Source organism: Sciurus carolinensis, chromosome 8 (assembly GCF_902686445.1).
Source record: "Sciurus carolinensis chromosome 8, mSciCar1.2, whole genome shotgun sequence".
Taxonomy (NCBI): Eukaryota; Metazoa; Chordata; class Mammalia; order Rodentia; family Sciuridae; genus Sciurus; species Sciurus carolinensis.
In genome coordinates this window covers 117446882-117471170 of record NC_062220.1, presented here as the reverse complement: position 1 = coordinate 117471170, position 24289 = coordinate 117446882, and the positions used below count along the sequence as shown (strand labels likewise).

Sequence of the window (24289 nt, the reverse complement as noted above, 5' to 3'; positions counted from 1 at the left end):
AATATTCCATTGTCTGCGGTCAGTTTTTTCAAAAACACATTAAAGTTGTTTAGGCTGATCACTACAATCAAATATTGCAAATTGGATTTTGAAGACTCTCAGAGTTAGCATTGAATCCATAGTTGTTCTCTATTCATAAGAAAACCATCCTAAAATAATGACCTCAATAAAAAGTCTGGAATTTTGAAATACAGAGAATGTGACTTCATGTTTGGCCTTATTCATCTCTTGCATAACTTTCACATTCAGTTACAGTGAAAGTAGTTTTCATATCAGTATTAAATATTCTACCTTCCTAGGCAATAATTTAGGTCTAGAGAAAGAACAAACAGACACAAACAGAGTAACAAGGGCCATTGTCTCTGGAGAGGTGTGTGATGGTGTAGATTGCTGTGGAACAGAAACTTGAGGAAATCATTCCACATGGGACCATGTAGACCTCACAGAGGACCTGCTTCCTCACAGGTGAGATCCCAGAATTAAGCCAAGAAAGGGAAGAGGATGGTCCCCAGAGAAGAAGAACAGGGACCCTGAAGGAGGTTCCTGCTATGGTAGCTCCAGAGTTGACCCCACAGGAGGTGCTACTCCTAGAGGGTCTGGTGTCCTCCTAGGGCCTGACTCTGTCTGGAGAAGAACTTCAGAGACTGAGGATATGGGGTCCATGGAGGTTTTCATCCTATCAGACAGCTTGTCTTGAGCTAGAAATCTGATGGCTAAAGTAGAATCCAACCAGATAAGAAGATCACAGGAGGATGTGAAGAAGTATAAGGCAGTGTAATAACCAGGGAGAATGAAGGGAGGTCCTGAGGGAGGGGCTCCATCAGTCTGATGACCACCTGTGCTGTGAGCACAGGGAAAAGGGGAATAAAATATGACTCCAAGCTCTCAGGTTTGGATGACTATGAAGAAACCAAGGGCTCCGTGGACCAGAGAAAGAACACAGGGCTCAGTCCATTGCCTCGCCTTTCTTTTCCCCAGGTCATGAGGTCTGTCAATGTCATTCAAGGCCAGTCCAGGCAACTTGGGGCCCAGAGGCAGAAATTGCATGATGACTGTATTTTTATTATTTTAAAATTTGTACTAATTAATTATACATGACAGTAGAATGCATTTAGGCACATTGTACAGATTGAGCACAACTCCTTCTGGCTGAACATGGTGCAGAGTCACACTGATAGAGTAATCATACATGTACATAGGGTAATAATGTCCATCTCATTTTACCATCCTTCCCATCTCCACACCCTCTCTCCTTCCTTCATTCCGCTCTGCACTATCCTAAGTCCCTTCATTCCTCCCACTCCGTTAGGGATAAGCATCTGCTTATCAGACAAAACACTCGATCTTTCATTCTTCTGGGTCTGGCTTACCAATTCCATCCCTTGACCTGCAAATGCAAAAATTTCATTCTTCTTTAAGGCGGAGTAATATCCCATTGTGTATAGATACCACATTTTCCTTATCCATTCATGTGTTCAAGGGCATCTATGTTGGTTCCATAGTTCAGCTATTGTGAATTGTGCTGCTATAAACGTTGACATGGCTGCATCACTGTAGTATGTTGATTTCAAGTCCTTTGAGTATGAGCCTAGGAGTGGGATAGCTGGGTCAAATGGGATAGCCACTTTATGTTTTCTGAGTAACCTCCATATTGCTTTGCAGAATGGTTGCACCAAAAATGTATGAGTACTTTTTCCCCACATCCTCACCAACACTTGTGACAATACAAGCAACAGCTTGTATTTTTGAAAATTGCCATTCTGGCTGACATAAGAAGAAATATTAAAGTAGTTTTGATCTGCATTTTTCTAATGGCTAGAGATGTTGAACATTTTTTCATTTTTTAAATTATTTTTATTTAGCTTTTAATTTTTTACAGACTGTATATTGATTCATTGTACACAAATGGGGTACATAATTTCGTTTCTATGGTTGTACACAATGCAGATTCATACCATTCGTGTAATCATACATGTACATAGGGCAATGATGTCTGTCTCATTCCACCATTTTTCATACCCCTCTCCCTCTCATTTTCTTCTACATATTCTAAACTCCCCCCATTATTCTCTCATTCCCCACCCCCATTATACATCATCCTCCACTTATCATGGAAAACATTCATTCTTTGGTTTTTTGGGCTTGGCCTATTTCACTTAGCATGATATTCTCCAATTCCATCCATTTATTTGCAAATGCCATAATATTCTTCTTCTTTATGGCTGAATAATACAATATATATGGCTATATATATACAAGAGTTTCTTTATCCATTCATCTGTTGAAGGGCATCTAGGTTGTTCATATATTTGTAGATCAAATGCATTTCTTCTTCTGTGAAGTGTGTACCCAATTACTTAGCCCATTTATTGATTGGGTTATTTGTGGGTTTTTTTTGGTATTAAGTTTTTTAAGTACTTTATAAATTTTGGAGATAAGTGCTCTATCTAAAGCTTGTGTGGTACAGATTTTCTCACACTCTGTAGGCTCTGTTCACATTGTTGTTTCCTTTGCTGATAAAAATCTTTTTAGTTTGAACCCATCCCATTTCTTGATTCTTGATTTTATTTCTTGTGTTCTGGGAGTCTTGTGAAGGAAGTCTTGTCCTAAGCTGACATGGGCCTACTTTTTGTTCTGTTAGGTGGGCCTACTTTTCTTCTGTTAGGTGCAGGGTTTCTACTCTAATTCCTAGGTCCTTGATCCACTTAGAGTTGAGTTTTGTGCAGGGTGAGAGATTATTTAATTTCATTTTATGCATATGGATTTCCACTTTTCCCAACACCACTTGTTGAATTTTCTATCTTTTCCACATTGTATGTTTTTGGCACCTTTGTCTAGTATGAGATAACTGTATTTAAGTGGGTTTGTCTGTGTATCTTCTATTCCATACTACTGGTCTTCATGTCTATTTTGATTCTGATATCATACCATTTTTGTTACTATTGCACTGTAGCATAGTGGAAAGTCTGGTATTGTGATATCTCCTGCTTCACTCTTCCTGCTAAGGATTGCTTTGGCTCTTCTGGGCCTCTTAGTTTTCCAAATGAATTTCATGATTGCTTTCTCTATTTCTTGACCAACATCATTGGGATTTTAACTGAATCGCATTGAATCTATATAAAGCTTTTGGTAGTATGACCATTTTGACAATATTAATTCTGACTATCCAAGAATACAGGGCATCTTTTCATCTTGTAAGGTTTTCTTTAATTTCTTTCATTAGTGTTCTGTAGTTTTTATTGTAGAATTCTTTCACCACTTTTGTTAGATTGATTTCCAAGTATTTTATTTTATTTTTTTTAGGCTATTGTGAATGGGGTAGTTTTCCTAATGCAGAGGATTCATCACATATGATTGGAAATGCATTGGTTCTTTTTTCTTAATCCAATCTGTCAGCTTGTCTTTTGATTGATGAGTTTAGGTTATTAATATTCAGGGTTTTTATTGAGCTATGATTTATAGTCCCAGGCATTTTGGTTTATTTTAACCTATTTTTTCCTTTGATTGACTTTTTCTTTATTGTATTTCATCCTTTTGCGGGTTTTCATTGTTTATTCATTTTCTCTTCATGGAATATTTTGCTGAGAATGTTCTGTCATGCAGGCTTTCTTGTTGTGAATTACTTTAACTTGTGTTTATCATGAAAGGTTTTGATTTCATCTTCAAATCTGAAGCTTAGTTTTGCTTGATAAAAAATTCACAGTCTGCATCTATTTTCTTTCAGAGGCTAATAATATATTTGTTCCAGGACCTTCTCACTCTGAGAGTCTGAGTTGAGAAATCAGATGAAATTTAAATTTTTTCCTATATGTCATTTGATTTTTTTTCTCTCACAGCCCTTAAATTTCTTATTCTGTATGTTAGTCATTCTTATTATAATGCATCTTGGTGTGCGTCTGTTTTAATTGTATACATTTGGTGTCCCGAAAGTCTCTTGTAGTTGATTTTCCATTTCATTCTTTAGATTTTGGAAATTTTCTGATATTATGTCATTGAAAAGATTGTGCATTCCTTTGGTTTGTATCTCCACACCTTTGTCCATTCCAGTAAATCTTAAATTTGGTCTTTTCATGTTATCCCGTTCGTGATTTCTTACCATCTTCTCTGTATGATCAACTTTATTTTCATGAGTATACATTTTGTCTTCATTGCCTGAGTTGCTGTCTTCCAAGTTGTCTAGTCTGTTGGTGATAGTTTTCATTGAATTTTTAATTTAGTTTATTGCTTCCTTCTTTTTGAGATTTTCTGCTTGATTTCTTTTTGTAATCTCTGCCTCTTTATTGAAATGTTCTTGCACTTCCTGTATTGTCTCTATGATATCACCCTTTATTTTGAAAATCAGTCTGTGTACCTTCTAAACTGCTCTGACACTTCTTCTACTGTGTTGTCTATGGATTCTATTGTTGGTACACCTTCATTTGTTTGAGGTGCTTTGTTTCCTTGTTTTTTCATGATGTTTGTGTGTATTCCTCTCTAGTAGTACGTATGTGAGGCTGTACAGTTTCTACCCTGTAATCTTATAGTGTCCCTCAAAGCTTCCAGTAACTCACCTTTAAGGGGGAGACTGCACCCAATTCAAACAATGTGCAACCTTATACCAAATAGCTCCTATTAGGTTTTCTTCAGTTTTGTCACAATAATCAGAAATGATGTGTTCAATTATTGTCCTTGATATAGCAGTAAGTTTGCTAAAATGTTTACTGTTTCAAATGAGGAACAAAGAGGAAACAGAAGAATTGTAGAATGTGATGTTTATGGGGCAGAAGGACAGAAGATAGAAGTAAAAAATCATAGAAAGAGGGAAGAAGGAATTGACAGAGTTTGGCTCTTAGAGTGAAAAAAATGAGAAAGAACACAGGGAGATAGATAAGTGAGAGAAAAAATGTGTAGAGATTTTTAAAGAGTAAAAACATAAGAATACACAACATAATGGTAATATACTCTTCAGACCTCCCATTCCTCAAAAAATTGAAGCATGGAAAATATTTGGATTCGCAGATGGTAGAGATGTGAGAGAGATGGCAAAAAAAGAAAAAAGAAAAGAAAAATTTCAATGGAAAATGGAATGATTGCTTCTGCTTGCTTTCAAAATGTTCTCAGCTTCCCTTTTTTGCTGATAAGTGGGGTTGTCTGACGTTTTATGGTAGCTCCAGTCTGGTGCATACTGCACTTGTTGGCTGGGCAAGCTGATATCAAAATGCCCCCACACCCTCTTTCAGTCTTCTCATCCAGTATGGCCAGTCCTTTCTGTCTTCATGCACTTCAGGACTCACTGAGCTGGAGAGAGCCCAGTTTTCTCCAGTATCCCCAACATGTGCTCCCCCCAGGGAAATGGCCTCAGTCTCTGATTTTCCACAGACTTGACAGACTCACACTGGCCCATGCAGACCCAGGTGTAATCTGACATAGCTGGGTTTCAGTATTCCCAGGCTTTGCATTTCTGCAGTCCCAAGATCTCAATGCTATTTCAACAAACAGAGAAACCACTAGGGATGCCCTCATACAAAGGAGTGACTCTGTAAAGAGGCAGCCAGATGGTGGTCACTAGCACACCCAGAAGGAAGACCTCAGGTGCCACCAGACCTGCAGGTACCCCCAACAACACATCTTTAGGCACTGGCCAGTGTTCCCCGAGATGGCAGTCCTGTGGCCCTGGACTAACAAGCCCTGTTCTGTGACGAAAGATGGTGGTGGCTGCTTGTAACTAAACTTGCAGTTAACCTGACAATGGATTTCCAGTCAGTAGCGGGCAGCAGACAGTGGGTCATCTGGGGGCGATTCATGTGCAACCTGCAGGTAAACAGCAAGTAATCGGTGGGTGGATATTGGACAGTGGGCGCAGGGCAGGCAAAAGGCAAACAAACAGGCAAATGATAGGCAGTAGGTATTGGACAGTAAGCAATCTGCATGCAAAAGATAGTTGATGTACTAACAAATGGCAGGCAATAACAGCAGACAAAGAACAGGCAAACAGCAGGGGATTGGTGGGTAGCAAGAGCTTGAATCCCGAGTCATGTATTGACAAGGAATGCAGCCTCTGGCTAGTCAGTCATCTTTGATCCACCCAGATGTCTTTTTATTTTAAAGACAATTCAGAGATTTCATTTTATAATTTATAGGAAAAAAAAAACCACTAAGTCCTGGTGGCAGACATTGATCACTACTGAAATGTTACTACATGTAATATGTAGTATTTATGTATACTTTACAATTTAAATACATTTTTATAGTATGGAGAAATAATGATTATGGGTTATCATTTGGATAAATATTGCCTTCTGTGCCAAAGTTCCTATACTAGTAGAAATTGGTAGGAAGTGCAAATATTTGTTCATGTTGATATTCATTTTTGTTTTTTCATTTTTACTTTTTAGAGTTTCTATGGGAGTTAATGGAAGATAATGACAGTGTGCAACCTGGAAGCCACATTCCCATATCATGTGTTATTTTATAACCAGTGAGGTTCCTATTAACCCCAGTCAAAGAGAGATAAGCTCAGAATTTCAGGGGCTGAAGGTTTTTGTCCCACTTCCTCATCTGTGGGTGCCCCTATAATAAGCACTGCTTATGGACACCTGACAGTAATAATTGGCCTCATCCTGAGTCTGGGTGCAGAAATGTGCAAAAATGCTGGGTTGGTTGAAGCAGCTTTGGATCCAGAGACTCTATTGGAGATCCCCAGCCCCAGTTGCTTGTCTGAGTCTGAGTAGTAGTACAGGTACAGCTGGGGAGGACTCCCTGGCTTCTGCTGGTACCAATACATGTTTTTACCACCAACACTGAGGTCACTACTCAGGGTGCAGGTGAGTCTGGCTGTTGATCCCAAGGATGCAGAGAGGTATGGTGGTTGACACAACACAGTCTGGGAGAGGGAACCTGAAAACACAGACACATTAAAGTAAGGGCAAAGCCAGCGGAGGTGGTTGTATTATTTGTCATTTTGTGACCATGGTATAAAAAGTTGGAAATAATTTAGTAGATAAGAGTTAATCAGGTTTGTATTTTCCTCCCACATATGAATAATGCACAAGCTAAAATAACCACAATTAGGGAACATAGAAGAGTCTTTTTTTTTTTGATTCATCATTTTTGTCCTTTTTTGATTTTTGTATTGGTTACTCCTGCATTTTTAAGATATACTTAGAGATGCCTCATGTGCATGAGACATTAGAGATATGTATGGAACTCTAAGACTATCCCAAGTTATGAGATCAGCAAAAATTGGGCACAGGAGGGGATAGATGGGTTTAAGAGGATATTGAAGACCTGAAGATATCTTCCCCATGCAGGTCAGAGAAAAAGGGGGGTCAAAGTGGCTGCAGGACTTGTTGGTAGCAAGGACTCTGAGACCCTGAAAAAACTCAACTTTGACTTCACTTAGGGTACAGGTGGAGCAGCAGGCAAAAAGAGCAGGGAATATTCCCTGTCCTAAGGCTGAATTGCTCACCAAAGGCCAGGAGGTAGTGGACCAGGAAGTCCTCTTCACATGATTTCCAGGGAATACTGCAGGGAAACCACTGCTGATTGACAGCCCCTTCCTGGTTCCCAACAGGAACTCTGGGCTGACTACTGTCAGGTAGGAAGTAGCATCCTTCCACTGGCCACCAGGATCCAGGAGCCACTCAGTATGCAGAGAAACTCTCAGATCTGTTTTGGGTCAGAGGTTCTTCCTGTCTAATCCTCCCTCCCCTTGATTCTGTCAAGGTGTCAGAGCTGTGGTCTGAAGTCACCTGTTGTCCTCTAGGTCCTTTCCAGATTGTGTTCACCAACATTCCTCTCCTCCCCAAACACCTTCTCATCTGAACACCTTACACCTACTTCTCACAGGCTCCAAACTCAGAAAACCTTGTAGTTTTGAGAGAAAAACACTTCAAGGAACAATGTGTTTCTTCTTTGGTAGATTGTTAAATTTTGTTTTAATTACAGTAGTTTTGTAAAATAAAATTTAATAAATTCACACAAATAAGTTCATAATTATAAAAACAAAGTTGCTTTCCAAAGAGTATATACCATATATATACTAACACACACACACACACACACACACACACACACACACACACAGAGGGATGAAGAACAAGAGAGTATAAAAGAATAATCAATTAGTTTTATGAATTATACATATTACCATGTTTCTTTGTAAGTATTTCCTTCTATATGAATTAATTCAGATCAAATAGATACAACTTAAAGGCCATTATTGAATTGGCCACTCTCAAGAGGGCTCAGGAATAAATTACATTATTGTACAATCTTCTATTATCACTTCATATTTACCCAGCAACTGGGGGCATTTTTGAAACCATATCCTCAATTATTCCATTTGGACAACCACAGGTCTTGACTATGGATCAGTATTCACAGAGCACATACTATCCCTCTGGCCTGTTTCTCCTCAAAAGTATTGTGCACCCTGCCAGCATTAGCACTTCATGGGGAAGCCAAAAATTTCACCTGATGTTCCCTCTCTGCCAGGAAGGAAAGTCTCAACTTTTTCCAGGAGAGGCTTTGATTCAGACCCTGGTGGGGAGTTCCACTAAATTACTTCTTTGGACTAGGAAATGAATTGGATGTGTCAATTTGCATTTCTGCCTTGTCTACTTTCAACTCACACTCATGAGGAAATTATTTTTGTATCAGTTGCATTATTTATTTAAATCACAAAAGGATAAATTCAGATTTCAAAATATTAATAAAATATATCACATATTTGCATATCAGTAGTTTTCTTTCCTTCTCATTCAACATAACAGTTTATAATATCAGTTTTATGAATAAAGCAGAAAACCAAATTATGCTGAGTTTTTCACACATTGGTTCTCCTTCAATTGCTTAACCAATGCTGAATGCACTGGGACCCTTCCACGTCAAGATAAAAACACAGCTCTACATCTGTGTGTACTGCATGAGAAGAGTCAGCACAGTGGGTGATAAAAATGTGTCTGGAAGTAAATCCTACCTGGGATGGTTTTCTGTGATGCAGATATTCACGTGATCCTTGGCAATATTCTAAAAGGACATGTTTGCAGAAGTCTGTCCTATTTCATGGCTGTAGATTGAAATTGTCCTTTTTTTGTCATTGGCTTGCTTTTTTAAATTTCTTTTTGAATGTTTTGAGGATTAACAATTGCAACATGGAAGTAACTTAGTAACTGATCGTTAGACTGACTGAACATTAAACATAAATTCACAAAATAAGTTCATAAGTATAAAAACGAAGTTGCATCCCAAATAGTAATTGTCACCCAAAATTTGTAGTAGCTTGTTAATATAATTTTTTTTTTCCACTGCTTGGGATTGAACCCAGGGCCTTGTGCTTGTGAGGCAAGCACTCTACCAACTGAGCTGTATCCCCAGCCCAATATTATTTCTTGAGCATTGAGAAACTTGTCTAAATCAAGAGCAGTGCTGGGGAACTGCATTTCTAACTAGTTCCCAGTAATGCTTCCATTTTAAAAGAAATTAAGTATTAATATATCAATTATAAAATCATTGAATGAGGAAGAATTAGCAATTATATGTAAATGTTTTGAATGAGAATTGTCGTAAAGTAGGGGAGGGGACTCTGAATCTGCCCTATGTTTTACATATTTTGGAGGACAGCCCCCTCTAATTGTTGTCACAAGCAGGGAAAGAGAAAGGGAACCCAGTGCAGGAGGAGCAACACTCAGTGATGGACACATCCTCAGAGGGACAAAGGAAGTCCCACGGCCATGAACCACTGGATAGGACAAGGAGTCAGGAAGCCTCAACTTCTCCATCACAGTGTTAAACATTTCACTGCCTCAATTTGTCTCCACTTTCTAAAAAATGAGATTCTGGGCACATGAAGAATTGTATTCCTCCAGCTGAGGGAGGACTGTAGGGGGAAAAGGGAGAGAAAACTGGGGGATCATGAACTGAAATTGATTTCCATGCATGTGTGAGTTTGATGTGATAAATCCAACTACTATGCATAACTATGAAGCTCTAATAAAAAACCACACTGTACCCCATAAACATATATGATTACCATTTTGAAAATAATAATAATAAATCAACCTCAGTGTTTCACAGTAATGTATGCACTGAGTTCCACTGTTGAAATCCAGAGAGGAGAACCACATGACAAGCCATGTAGGAAATGTACCAGTAGGGGAAGCGGGATCGGTCACAGTATTTACACATTGCTACAGATTTCTTCATTCTCTAGAAGTATTGCCCAGTGAATGGTTCTCCAGGTAACATTTGACAAGAACAAAAATGCATCTGGTCACTTCTTGTAAAATTTTCATCAGCATTTCAGATTCTCTGGACACAAGAAAGTTTCTAAAAGCCATGTGGTAGCCTTGCTAGTTGAATGGAGGAGGGTTTTTGCTTCTCTTCTCCATTGATCTGAGTCACTGTGGTTTACCCAAATGGCACACCAGTGCTATGTGATACACCACAAATATAGTCAGCTTCATCCTCATGCTGGATGTTGGAGATGCTTAGGTAGCATCTGAGCTGGAGCCTGAGAAGAAATCAGGGATCCCATTCCCCTTCTTGTGTCTTCCATCACTGTTAACATTCATGAGGTAAATGGGGCCTTCCCTGGCTGTTGCTGGTACCAGGAAATGAAATAGGTGCTGTGCTGAATACTCGGGATATAGGTGAGCTTGGCTGAGGCTCTCTGGGAGGCAGATGTAGAGGGTGACTGAGTCAGCACAAGCTGGGAGAGGGAACTCAAAAACACAAAAATTCATTATATTCTGTAAAAAGTAAAAAAAAAACCAAACAAACAAACAAAAAAACAACATTTATGACATGAGTCAGGATGCTGAGGACCATGCTTACCTGTTCAATACAGGAGGAGAGTGAAGAAGAGGACTGGGGTCCAGACCATCGTGTACACACCCCAGAGTTCTACTGAAGCAAACATGCCCCAGAATTCTCTTATTAATCCTCAAACTCCCAAGGATAAAAGGGGATCCATTCATGTAAATTTGTGCCCCTTACATAGGTCAACAAGCCGTGTGTCTCTCCCGGGAGAAGTGTGTCTGGAGTGTATCAGACCTCAGACTGTCTAGGTGCCCAGAGCAGTTATAGCTTGTGGAAATAGTGAGCTCTGTTCTGAGACCAGGGGGCAGGTGTCAAGGTTCTCACTTTCAAACACCAAACCTCTTGATGGCAGACCTAAATTTTCACATTGCCCAGACTTAGGTGCATCATACCTGTGTCCTGACAGAGCCTCCCACCTTTCACCAATCCCTTAGCACTGCCTGCCCCCAGCCCAGGGTAGAGTGAGGAACATCCCCAGCGCTAGTTTCCTATCTCATCTCAGTCTTTAATTTTCTATGTGCCCCCACACACCACATGGAAATAGGAAATATAATTCAACTCATTTTCTATGGCATTTGCAGAGGAAGGAGGATTTTATATACAAACTCTACATGCAATGAAAAATGCATAAGCCAAGAATGAAGAATGGGGACAGGTCAGTTCTGAACCCACTTCCGAGGGTCCTTGTGAGACTAGGGTTCTCTCTCCCTATCTGATTCCTCCTGAAATTTTTGCCTATGGGCTTTATGGGTTAGTGTTTGGGATTTTAAAATAATACAGTGTATGATTGGCTGGATTCATTAGAAATGAGGAAAACATGGGAGATAGGATGGAAGTTACTAATGGGCTTGAAAAAGAAATCAGCAGGCCTGGGGCTTTTGTAGGAGGTTTTCAGAAAGAACAGAGGATGGATTTTCAAGGAAAGAGGTCAAAAAAATTTTGTGACTTTTCTGATAGAAAGACCTTTTCACCTCTTTTGTGAGATTGATTCCCAAATACTTTATTTTTTTCGAAGCTATTGTGAATGGGGTAGTTTTCCTAATTTCTCTTTCTGAAGATTCATCGCTTATGTATAAAAATGCCTTAGATTTATGTGCATTGATCTTATATCCCGCTACTTTACTGAATTCACTTATGAGTTCTAAAAGTTTTCTGGTGGAATTTCCTGGTTCCTCTAAGTATACCATCATATCATCAGCAAATAGGGATAGTTTGAGTTCTTCTTTTCCTATTCGTATCCCTTTAATTTCTTTGTTCTGTCTAATTGCTCTGGCTAGAGTTTCAAGGACGATATTGAATAGAAGTGGTGAAAGAGGGCATCCCTGCCTTGTTCCAGTTTTTAGAGGGAATGCTTTCAGTTTTTCACCATTTAGAATGATATTAGCCATGGGCTTAGCATAGATGGCCTTTACAATGTTAAGGAATGTTCCCACTATCCCTATTTTTTCTAGTGTTTTGAGCATGAAGGGGTGCTGTATTTTATCAAATGCTTTTTCTGCATCTATCAAAATAATCATGTGATTCTTGACTTTAAGTCTGTTGATATGGTGAATGACATTTATTGATTTCCTGATGTTGAACCAACCTTGCATCCCTGGGATGAAACCCACTTGATCATGGTGCACTATCTTTTTAATATGTTTTTGTATGCGATTTGCTAAAATTTTGTTGAGAATTTTTGCGTCGATGTTCATTAAGGATATTGGTCTGAAATTTTCTTTCCTTGATGTGTCTCTGTCTGGTTTAGGTATCAGGGTGATATTGGCTTCATAGAACGAGTTTGGGAGGGTTCCCTCCTCTTCTATTTTATGGAATACTTTGAGAAGTGTTGGAATGAGTTCTTCTTTAAAAGTTTTGTAGAACTCGGCTGAGAACCCATCTGGTCCTGGACTTTTCTTTGTTGGAAGGCTTTTGATGACTTCTTCTATTTCATTACTTGAAATTGGTCTATTTAAATTGTGTATGTCCTCCTCGTTCAGTTTAGGCAATTCATATGTCTCTAGAAACCTGTTGATGTCTTCGAAATTTTCTATTTTGTTGGAGTATAGGTTTTCAAAATAGCTTCTAATTATGTTTTGTATTTCAGTCGTGTCTGTTGTGATATTTCCTTGTTCATTCCGAATTTTAGTGATTTGGGTTTTCTCTCGTCTTCTCTTTGTTAGTGTGGCTAAAGGTTTATCAATTTTGTTTATTTTTTCGAAGAACCAACTATTTATTTTGTCAATTTTTTGTATTGTTTCTTTCGTTTCAAATTTCGTTGATTTCAGCTCTCAGTTTAACTATTTCCTGTCTTCTACTACTTTTGGTGTTGGTCTGTTCTTCTTTTTCTAGGGCTTTGAGCTGTAGTGTTAGGTCATTTATTTTTTGAGTTTTACTTCTTTTATTAAATGCGCTCCATGAAATAAATCTTCCTCTAAGTACCGCTTTCATAGTGTCCCAGAGATTTTGATATGATGTTTCTTTGTTCTCGTTTACCTCTAAGAATTTTTTAATTTCCTTCCTAATATCTTCTGTTATCCATTCATCATATAGTAGCATATTGTTTAATCTCCAGGTGTTGGAGTAGTTTCTGTTTTTTACTCTTTCATTAATTTGTAACTTCAATCCATTATGAGACCTCTACAATGAGAACTACAGAACACTAAAGAAATTCAAGAAAACCTTAGAAGATGGAAAGATCTCCCATGTTCTTGGATAGGCAGAATTAATATTGTCAAAATGGCCATACTACCAAAAGTGCTATACAGATTCAATGCAATTCCAATTAAAATCCCAATGATGTACCTTACAGAAATAGAGCAAGCAGTTATGAAATTCATCTGGAAGAATAAAAAACCCAGAATAGCTAAAGCAATTTGGCAGAAAGAGTGAAGCAGCGGGTATCGCAATACCAGATCTTCAACTCTACTACAAAGCAATAGTAACAAAAACGGCATGGTATTGGTACCAAAATAGAAAGGTGGATCAATGGTACGGAATAGAGGACATGGACACAAACCCAAATAAATACAATTTTCTCATACTAGACAAAGGGGCCAAAAATATGCAATGGAGAAAAGATAGCCTTTTCAACAAATGGTGCTGGGAGAATTGGAAATCCATATGCAACAGAATGAAACTAAACCCATATCTCTCACCATGCACGAAACTAAACTCAAAATGGATTAAGGATCTCGGAATCAGACCAGAGACCTTGCATCTTATAGAAGAAAAAGTAGGTCCAGAGCTTCAACATGTCGGCTTAGGACCAGACTTCCTCAACAGGACTCCCATAGCACAAGAAATAAAAGGAAGAATTAATAACTGGGATAGATTCAAACTAAAAAGCTTTCTCTCAGCAAAGGAAACTATCAGCAATGCAAAGAAAGAGCCTACAGAGTGGGAGAAAATCTTTGCCAATCATACTTCAGATAGAGCACTAATCTCCAGGATCTATAAAGAACTCAAAAAACTCAACACCAAGAATACAAATAACCCAATCGACAAATGCTCTAAGGAAATGAACAGACACTTCACAGAAGAAGATATACAAGCAATCAACAAACATATGGAAAAATGTTCAACATCTCTAGTAATAAGAGAAATGCAAATCAAAACCACCCTAAGATTCCATCTCACCCCAATTAGAATGGCGATTATCAAGAATACAAGCAACAACAGGTGTTGGCGAGGATGTGGGGAGAAAGGTACACTCATACATTGCTGGTGGGGCTGCAAATTATTGCAGCCACTCTGGAAAGCAGTGTGGAGATTCCTTAGAAAACTTGGAATGGAACCACCATTTGACCCAGCTATCCCTCTCCTTGGCCTATACCCAAAGGACTTAAAATCAGCATATTACAGAGACACAGCCACATCAATGTTCATAGCTGCTCAGTTCACAATAGCCAGATTGTGGAACCAACCCAGATGTCCTTCAATTGATGAATGGATAAAGAAAATGTGGTATATATATACAATGGAATATTACTCAGCCATAAAGAATGATAAAATTATGGCATTTGCAGGCAAATGGATGAAACTGAAGAATATCATGCTAAGTGAGATAAGCCAATCTCAAAAAACCAAAGGAAGAATGATATCGCTAATAAGTGGATGATGACACATAATGGGGGGTGGGAAGGGTTAGTGTTGGGGTTGGAGTTGGGTTTAGGGAGGGGGGCAGGAATGGAGGAAGGAAGGACTGTATAGATGGAGGGGAAGGGTGGGAGGGGAGGGGGGAAGGGAAAAAATGGCAGAATGAATCAAACAACATTACCCTATGTAAATTTATGATTACACAAATGGTATGCCTTTACGCCATGTACAGACAGAGAAACAACATGTATCCCATTTGTTTACAATAAAAAAAAAAGAAAGACCTTTTCATATTGTTATTTTATGGTTCCATCCTATGCTCACCACCTATCCTATGGCTATCCTCACTTCCAATGCTGACCAATAATAAATTCTAGAGAATGCATTAAAGGAGAGATAATATAACTCTTATTTAGGAAAATTAGCTGAGGGAATGCACTGTTGCTTGGAATCAGGGGTAAAGGTCCACAAGATTTGGCCCTTGCAGTAGTACACGGGTTTCTCCTGAAGCTGTCCTCCGGATACACAGGCTTCCTGCCAGTTCTTGCTTATGATGGAGCTGCCTTGGAGGCACTGGCTGGACTCAGGCATCATTCAGAGGACAGGGCATGACTCTGCTAGCTGGGTAGGCACACCACAGCACAACACTCAACTGCATGTCCCTAACAATGGTGACATAACAGAAGCTGATGGACAACTCAGGAAGCATGTGTCCTTCAGTATATTTTAAAGCATCATGGTATGTCCTCGCATTGTACAAAAATTAAATATAATACAATGAATTTTATTACTACATGAAAGTAAGTCTTACTATGTGATTTATTGCAAAATGAACATCATTGGAGACGCTAACCACTGGGATAGAAATGCTTTTACCTCAGTCTTCAGATCAGATTCAGATGTTAATGTCCCTTTTGGAACATGAAATAATTGAATACCCTAATTTGTGGAACACTTCCTCACAAACAATTCACAAATGTCCCCCATGTTTTACTTAAACAGGAACAGAAACTAACAAGTCCCTATCCTTAGCATTTCTCTAGGGACATTATCACTGGGCTGTCAGATAGGTCAGTCTGGTCTTATTCCCAAATCCTGTGATCATGGTTCTATCCTGGCTAAGTCACATGGAGGTTTAGGTTTCTGTTGCCCATCTGGGTCTGACTATGCTGAGCATCACTGTAATTTATCACACACTGAACCTGTTTCACCCTCAGTTGTGGCACCTGAGAGGATCAGGCAGCTTTGCCTCCAAACAAAGGAGCTTGAGAACCAGGAAACTGATGAAGAGTGTGGGATGCCTGTGTTTCAAATCAGAGTCCTCAGCACTTGGCTAGACTTCTGCTGCAACAAGTATGAGAACTGATTGTTGGTGACCAATACCTTGCTGGAATCACAGATGAGAATGACTATCCCTCCTGAGTAAGTGGTCAGTGAGGGCTCCTGAGTCCCACAACCTGAGAAGTAAGTCCTAAAATCGAAACAAAACAAGTCTAGAATGAGGAAGGATGATAGAGAGTCACTACAATGGCTGGAATCTGACGTCGTATCATCCTGAACACTGAGTGAGGAGGATATGATGTCTCCAGGTGTGGTGTGCATTTTGGAAGGATGTCCTGGCCCTAAAGTTTAGGCCAAACTTCTGATGACCCATGATTTCCTACTGTACTTCCTGGATGAAGGTGCATGTGGATGTAGTGTATTTATCATATAAATGTGAGCCCTTTACCATCAACTTCCAACACAAGGTCCACTGTCCTAACAGCACTCAGATTTTCAAAATTATACCCAGGGTGGGTGTGTGCTCTGGATTTTTTTCAAGGGAGGATGCAGCTGGTCTAACATGGTGCACCATTCACTGAGCAATTGTTCATGCTCCAATAAAGTCAAACCCCTTGATCTTCTACCAAACTTCTGCGAATATACACAGTGCCCCCTGGTGGTCTCATGATCTAAAACTGTGAGGTCTCACTGAATCAAAAACTGATGAATTATTTGTATGATATTGCTGCTGTATTCCCAAGACTGTTTCACATTCCTTGCTTGAGTTTTCTTTGAAGATTCCTTTTTATATCAGTTCTCTGGTTTTGTTTGTTTGTTGAATTCATTTCCAACTGTGAGCAATTCAATTTTAGTGTTGTATGGACTTAACCTTAATTTTTATCATTAACATACTTGTATTTATTTTGTATACATGCTTCATTGGTTTGTTATAATTATATATAGGAGTGGAATTCACTGTGTACATATACATACATACAGAAAACATAATTTGATAAATTTCACCCCCAGTATTCTCCTTTTTCCTCCCTTACACCCTTTCCTTAACCTGGTTCTCTACTCTGCTGGTCTCATTTCTGTTTTGCTTTGCTTGGTGCATTGAAATTTTTAATAAAATTGGGATATGCTATGATATATTGGTACTTCCGCATAGCATCCTTTGATTGATGTTGTTCCACATACCTGCCCTTCCCCTCGTTTTCTCCACCTCCTTGGAACTTCTTCTATTCAACATTTCTCCCTTCAAGTACCTAGTTCTTTCTATCATATTTGGAAGTTACCCAGAGTAAAGGCAATAAAGATGGGACCTCACTCACGTGTGTTTTGAATGAGTAAGGGAATTTTTTCATGACCAACATGCTGATAAGGTTCTTGACTTTGAGCTTCTCATTGGATGTAGAGAAGGCTTATGTGGAAAATTATTTTAGTAATTTAATCTACAGGGTTAAAAAGAAAAAAAGAGGAAATGCTCAAAGTTGAGGGTTAAATTTTCTTTTCTTTGTATTTTTATGTTTTTCAACTTGTTCAGTGGAGATAAAGACAGTTATGTGTATGGTCAACCAGGTCCACATGACCACACTACTCCAAAAAAAAAAAAAGAGAAACAAAAACACCAAGCTCTGGTAGGTTCTCCTGTTTTTTTGTTTGTTTGTTTGTTTGTTTTTGTTTGTTTTTTCCTCTTTTTTTTTTCTTTTGTATCAGGTATTGAACTCAGAGGGGACTAATCACTAAGCCACATCCCTAGCAAAACCCCACTGCTATTTTTAGAAAGAAGGTCTTGCTAAGTTGCTTAGGACCTTGCTAAGTTGCTGAGACTGGCATTGAACTAGTGATCATCCTTCCTTGGCTTTCTAAGCTGCTGGAATTATAGCTGTACACCAACATGCCCAGCAGTTAGGGCTTTCCTGATTTACAGTATTGCATGTATGATAGCACACATTGTTTTTAGGAGAGTTAAGAATGCCAGTGATTCTACCAGGAAAGAACAACCGGACTATCAAATAAGATTAAAAGAACTCCCTACTCTTTGATTCCTTAAGACTTGTTTTGTGACCTAACATTTAATCTACCCTGCCAATGAATCCATGTTTAATTGAGAAGAATATTCCTAAGCTCCAGTGCCTAATATGGGTGACAGTCTGAGGAGAGCCTCATATTAGTTAGGACACTATTTTCCACACTGTTGATCAGGGCGAACAGTTCCCTCATTGTCTGCTTACATCTGCCTCTTCTCAAATCAATCTTGCTGATCTACCCACTGTGAAGCAAATAGAACTTTATACTGAATCAGACACTATTTGGCATTATCTATCAGCATCAAGATGCATAGACTTAGAAATTTTGCTTTGTTATCAAACCATTTGTCATTCTGGATGAACAAAACATGCAACTCTGGGATGTGAAATAACATGGCAAAATTTTTGCTCACACACCTTTCCCATTGCATGTGATCAATGGTGATTCTCCAGGTGTTCATTTTCATTCTGTTACTTACTCAATGCAAGATCATTCATTGGGATAATTCTTGTCATCATACAGAAGGAAATGCACAGGCGAGAAGACCAACAGTAGCTTTTCAACATATCATGCTATTGTCCAGCTGTAGCACAAGCCTCTTCTGATTCTACTTTATTGGACAAAGCAGACCTTGAGCCAAGGCACACTATAAGGAGGCAGATAATTATTACTGGCACTCAGTAATAAAAGACCTGGAAATTTGGAAACCATAACACTATATGTGCACACATTTGATGTAGAGTCCTATGTCAATCCAAATCCTCGACACCTTTCAAGTTGTTCATCAGACTAATGTTCATAACAATTAATGATCAGAAACAACTTCAATGCCCTGAGTTGAGTGTTAGGATAAATAATTTTTCTATGGTTTTTTGTTGTGTGGTTTTGTCTTGGAGACAGGTCATTCCTAAGTTTTTGAACTTACCTCCACAATGTTATTACACTGCCTCAGCCTCCTGAGTATCTGGGATTTCAGGTATGTACCACCACAGCCAACAAAAGAAAGGCTTTCCTGACCAGAAGTGAAACTTGGGCCATGGCAGTGAGAGGCCTAAATCCTACCCACTAGATCACCACTAGATCACCCAGAGCATTTCTCTGTGTATTCATGCAAATACACGTAATGTTGAGTTCACAGAAAATCTCCTAGTGTGTCTCATGGGCAATAGTCAAGTTTTCCTGGCTAGCTATCTTCCTCAACGTTCACCTTATGTCCATGGAGAAAAAGAACGCTCACTTGACCTTTTCTTCTAGCTGGTTCTTGTACAGAGCAAGCTCTGGATACAGCAATTTCCAGGGTCACTCTGGCCACCACAGTGTGAGAGCCGGGTTTTTTTTTTGATTTTTCAAACATCTGACTCTTGCTCTCTAAATATACAAGGGAAAATTGGGCTCCCCTGTATGTCCCTAAATTCCCTCAAGTAGGTAAAGTGAGAGATTGCACTAAAAAACATAGCAAACAGGATGGCACTCAGAACACCTGGATTTTTAAACTTTTTGTCTCTTAGCTGCGATTACCCAAATCCACATTTTGTCCCTGAAAAGGATCTAAGGGGAAGGGTCTCAGGTCCACATCTTGCCATTTTTTCCATCCTCCTTAGATGTCTTTGCACAACTCTTTGGAAAATGAGGTGTTGCCAGACGTTGGTGATAACACTGGGAATCTCAGCTGATATATCATTAAGAGGGAACCATGAAAGTCACTCATTTCTTATTTAACTCACTGAACTTCAGAAACCCCATTTGCAGGCTCCACAGGAAGGACATGTACCATCATGGCTTTTGGCATCTTTTCTCCTGTATGTGTCACAGTCCTGGACACAGCAGGAAATCCACAGCTTCACCACCTGTCCCTGTCCTGAGCCTCTTTGATGTGGCAGCTGTTTTATCAGCATATGGAGATACCACGATTTTCTTAGGATGATTCTTGCCATGAAATGGGCTCCAGGAAATGTGCTGTGGTTGCAGAGGTCCTTGCAGAGGTCCTGGTAGAGGTCCTGGCAATGTAAGAGACACCCATAAAACTCTCTGACCTAAGCACACAAGGCAAGAGCCTTGCCTTCCCAGTGACTTTCTGCTTCCAAGTAACTCCTTGGGAGTCATCCATGTCAGCCCTCTTGACTTCTATCTCAGTCTCACCACAAGCCCTGGATTAGGACAGTCATTCTCCAGAGTGAAGAGGGGAAGGTCCCAGTTAGACATGCCCACAGGCCTCATGAGGAGATGCTGAGCCCAGTGAACAGAGAACAGATAACAAAGGAATAGGATTTCTGATTGTTTTTCATCAATTTTTGAAGAAACGATCTTAGATCAGGAGATCAATAATACATTGAATACAATGAAGGCTGAATTATATTGCTTTCAATAATGATGGAGTCATAAAATAAAATTTTAATACACACATGATCAAAGTTCCATCAAAAGTCATGATGTGTCCTCAGTAGTCAAGGGAAATTAAATTCAAAGTGGAAGCACCTCAAAAAAATTTTTTAGAGTGAAAGGACCAAAAACAAAAGACCAAATGTTTTCTCTGATATGTGGATGCTAATTCATATCAAGGGGTATAGGGAAGAATAGAGTTACTTTATATGAGGTAGAGGAGAGTGAAGGGAAGGGAAGGGGTATGGGAGTAGCTATGATAGTAGATTAAAACACACATTTTTACTTCATGTACATATATGTCTGCATGACAGATGTGTTCCTGCAATACATATAATCAGAAAAATGAGAAATTATACTCCATTTATGTATGATCTATCAAAATGTATAAATGCATTCCACTGTAATATATAACTAAGTAGAACAAATAATATATATTTTTTTAAAAAGAAGAAATATCTGCTGTGTGCTTCCAAATATGAAAGTTATATAAAAGGAAACCGGGCCAATGGTCACAGAGAGAAAGTTGGTGGTTTCCTGGGAGATTCTGTGAGCAGAAATGGAGGGAAGATTCCCAAAGGGCAAAGGAGACTGAGTTATGGACTGTTCGACCTGATTGTGCTGATGTTCCCAAAGGTATGAAAATATCTCAAAATCTGTCAAAGTTTTCACTTTTGTGTGTTTTATTATCTGCCAAATATTTCATGTTAGAAAACATAAAATTAGGCTAACACATGAATCACAGACATACACAATAAGGCTAAGGAGAAGATGACTCAGATCTAAAATTCCTGGAAATAGAGCACAACAGGTGATGGAGTCACAGAATTGCCCATCAGAGGTCAAGTCTGAGTTGATCAGAGTTTCATTGACTGTCTCATCACCTAAACTTCAGGGCAAAGAGACCACAGCATCCTGTTCAACACCTTGAGCTACAGAGGAGCAGGAATTCCTGTTTATATGGAGACATTTTCCTAGGAGCATGCTGCTGTGAATGACTCTGAGGACAGAGAAGAGGCTCCTCACTCAACAAAGTGCCAGCAGATTCAGCTGGGCCTACAGCAGTGGTAGCAGCTGCAGTCAAGGGCCAGGCCTGAGCAATGCTGCTTGGTGATTGTGCTCCTGGCAGATGGTAAAGGGGTTCTTGTCTTATTTCCCCATGAGACTGGAGCACTGTGTTAGCATCGAGGCTGTCGTCATAAGACTGACAGAAATAGTCAGCCTCATCCTCAGGCTGGAGTCCAGCGATGGTCAGTGATCCAGAGCTGCCAGATTTGGAGCCAGAGAATCGATCCGGGACCCCTGAGGGTCTATTGCTATTACTATAGATGAGGAGTTTGGGGACTGTTCCTGGGAGCTGCTGATACCAGTGCACATTATAGCCACCCCCAATATTGGTGCTGCTTCCAGTGCAGGAGATGGTGAGCCTCTCTCCTGGAGATCCAGATAGTGAGGGCGGTTGTATCAGCACAGACTGGGCCCAGGACCCTGGAAGTGGGAGAGACACAGAAAGGATGATTTTTGCCTACAAACAAGAGGAGAACCAGGCCCCATATCAGAGAACTCCCAGTCCCTATCCCTCCTCCATATCATGTCACCTGAACACTGAACAAAGAATGTGAGGAGGAGACAGGACCAGGACATGGTGGAAGTCATCCTGAATTCTGCCTTCTGTTCCTGAAGCTGAGCAAATGTTCCTACAAGTCTCTCCCTTGCCCTCTTTATACTCTGAGAAGGGGAGGATCTATACACGCAAATTAGGTTCCTCCAAGATTTCTGATTGCACCCCGAGTCCTGGTTCAGACTCCTGCCAAGTGGGTGTGCAAAGGTGGAGTTCAGCTGGCTCAGGGGTGAGGGAGATCACAGCTGTGAACCCTAACAAGAGAGCATCAGGCAGGGCCAGGTGGCTCATTATAATTTTGATTTCCTGACCCCTCTTAACTGGTCTGCAGCGCCCCCTGTTGTTCAAGTCCATGCATGTCATCATGTGACATTGATATCAGAGTCCCTGAGACAGTACAACATTCCCACTGCCTCTGCCTCAGGCCAGGACAGCGAGTCCCTCATGTGGACTCCCATTACCTCAGGATGGCCTTCTTGCTTTCCTCAGACTCATCATGGTGAATATGCATAGTTCACTTGACTCTTCCCTGTACAGGACTAAGATGGCATCTTTGATATAAATGCTTCTTAGATCAGTTTTAAACAGATGAACATAAACTTTCTGGTTTTATTAGCCTGCAGGGTACCATCTAGTTTGTCCACAGCACAGAAACTTTGTTCCAAAGGTCCTTTCACCATAGACTTACAAGAAACTCTATAGTAAAACTTATGTGTTGCCATTTGACACTGTTTAGAAGATTCTTGCATATGTATTTTCAAGCTTTCTCAGTTCACATGTTTGTAACTCTTATTGTCAGCAAGTGAGACTGAGGGTTGTGGCTATGAGTCAGTCACAGTCATATCGCACTTCAGCCACCATTGGTACATGGAATATCACAGAGACTGGAGACCCTGAAAGGACTCAGATTGCAGGACTCATGAATGTCTTCAGACAGGAATGAGAATTCACTGTCTCCTAGGCACTGGCAGGAATGCAGGTGGTGTGGGCATGAATATCAGCCTTGTGTTCACATTTGTTCAATATGTTTCAGTGTATTTCACAACGGTTCCATGGTTCCAGCTGAGGAAGTAAATTGTATTCAGAATTTTTTAAAGTATTATTTTATTTGTTCTTATTAGTTATAGATGACAGTAGAATGTATTGAAATATTATACATACATGGAGTATAATTTTCCATTCTTCTGGTTGTACATGATGTAGAATTACATTGGTCATGTATTCATATATGCACATAGGAAAGTATGTCCAATTCATTCTACTACCTTTCCTATTCCCATTCCCCCTCCCTTCCCTTCATTTCTCTTGTCTAATTCAAAGTACTTGTATTCTTTCCTATCTCCCTACCCTTATCATGAGTTGCATCCATGTATCAGAGAATATTTGGACTTGTTTTTTTTTTAATTGACTTATTTCACTTAGCATGATAGGCTCCAGTTCCATAAATTTAATGACGAAAGTCATAATTTCATTTCTCTTTATGACTGACTATTCCATTGTGTATATAAACCCATTTTCTTTATCCATTTATCTGTTAAAGGGCACCTAGGCTGGTTCCACAATTTAGCTATTGTGAATTAAGCTGCTATAAACATTGATGTGGCCACATCGCTGTAATATGCAGGTTTTATATCCTTTGGGTATAAATCTAGGAATGGGATAACTGGGTCAAATGGTGGTTCCATTCCAATTTTTATGATAAACCTCCACACTGCTTTCCAGAGTGGTTGTACAAGTTGCATCTCCACCAGCATTATATCCTCACCCATATCTATTGTTGCTTGTAATCTTGATAATTGCCATTCTGACTGGAGTGAGATGGAATCTCGGTGTAGTTTTAATCTGCACTTCTGTAGTTGCTATAGCTGTTGAACATTTTTTCACAATTTTGACAATTTGGAATCCCGTGATAGGCAACAAGTGCCATTCTTGGGCCTAGAAATTTCCATAGTTAGGAATGTAACTCACCTCATAGTAGGTTGGCACTTTTCCATCCCAGTACAAATTGTAATTAGATATGGACAGGATTAAAAAGCAAGCATTTATATTCATTTCAGTGATAATGGAAATTTGGTACATGGTTGAATCTAATATTTTTTATATATATGAAAGTGA

General features: G+C 39.5%; 1 gene segment (V, D, J or C); it reads right to left on the bottom strand.

Annotated features, from left to right (window-relative positions):
* Nucleotides 1–21472: 21472 nt before the first annotated feature.
* On the bottom strand, nucleotides 21473–22237 carry LOC124991445 (immunoglobulin lambda variable 1-40-like). The segment is given in 2 exon segments: nucleotides 21473–22041; nucleotides 22152–22237. Coding segments are annotated over 2 exon segments (627 nt in total).
* Between the last annotated feature and the right edge of the window lie 2052 nt (nucleotides 22238–24289).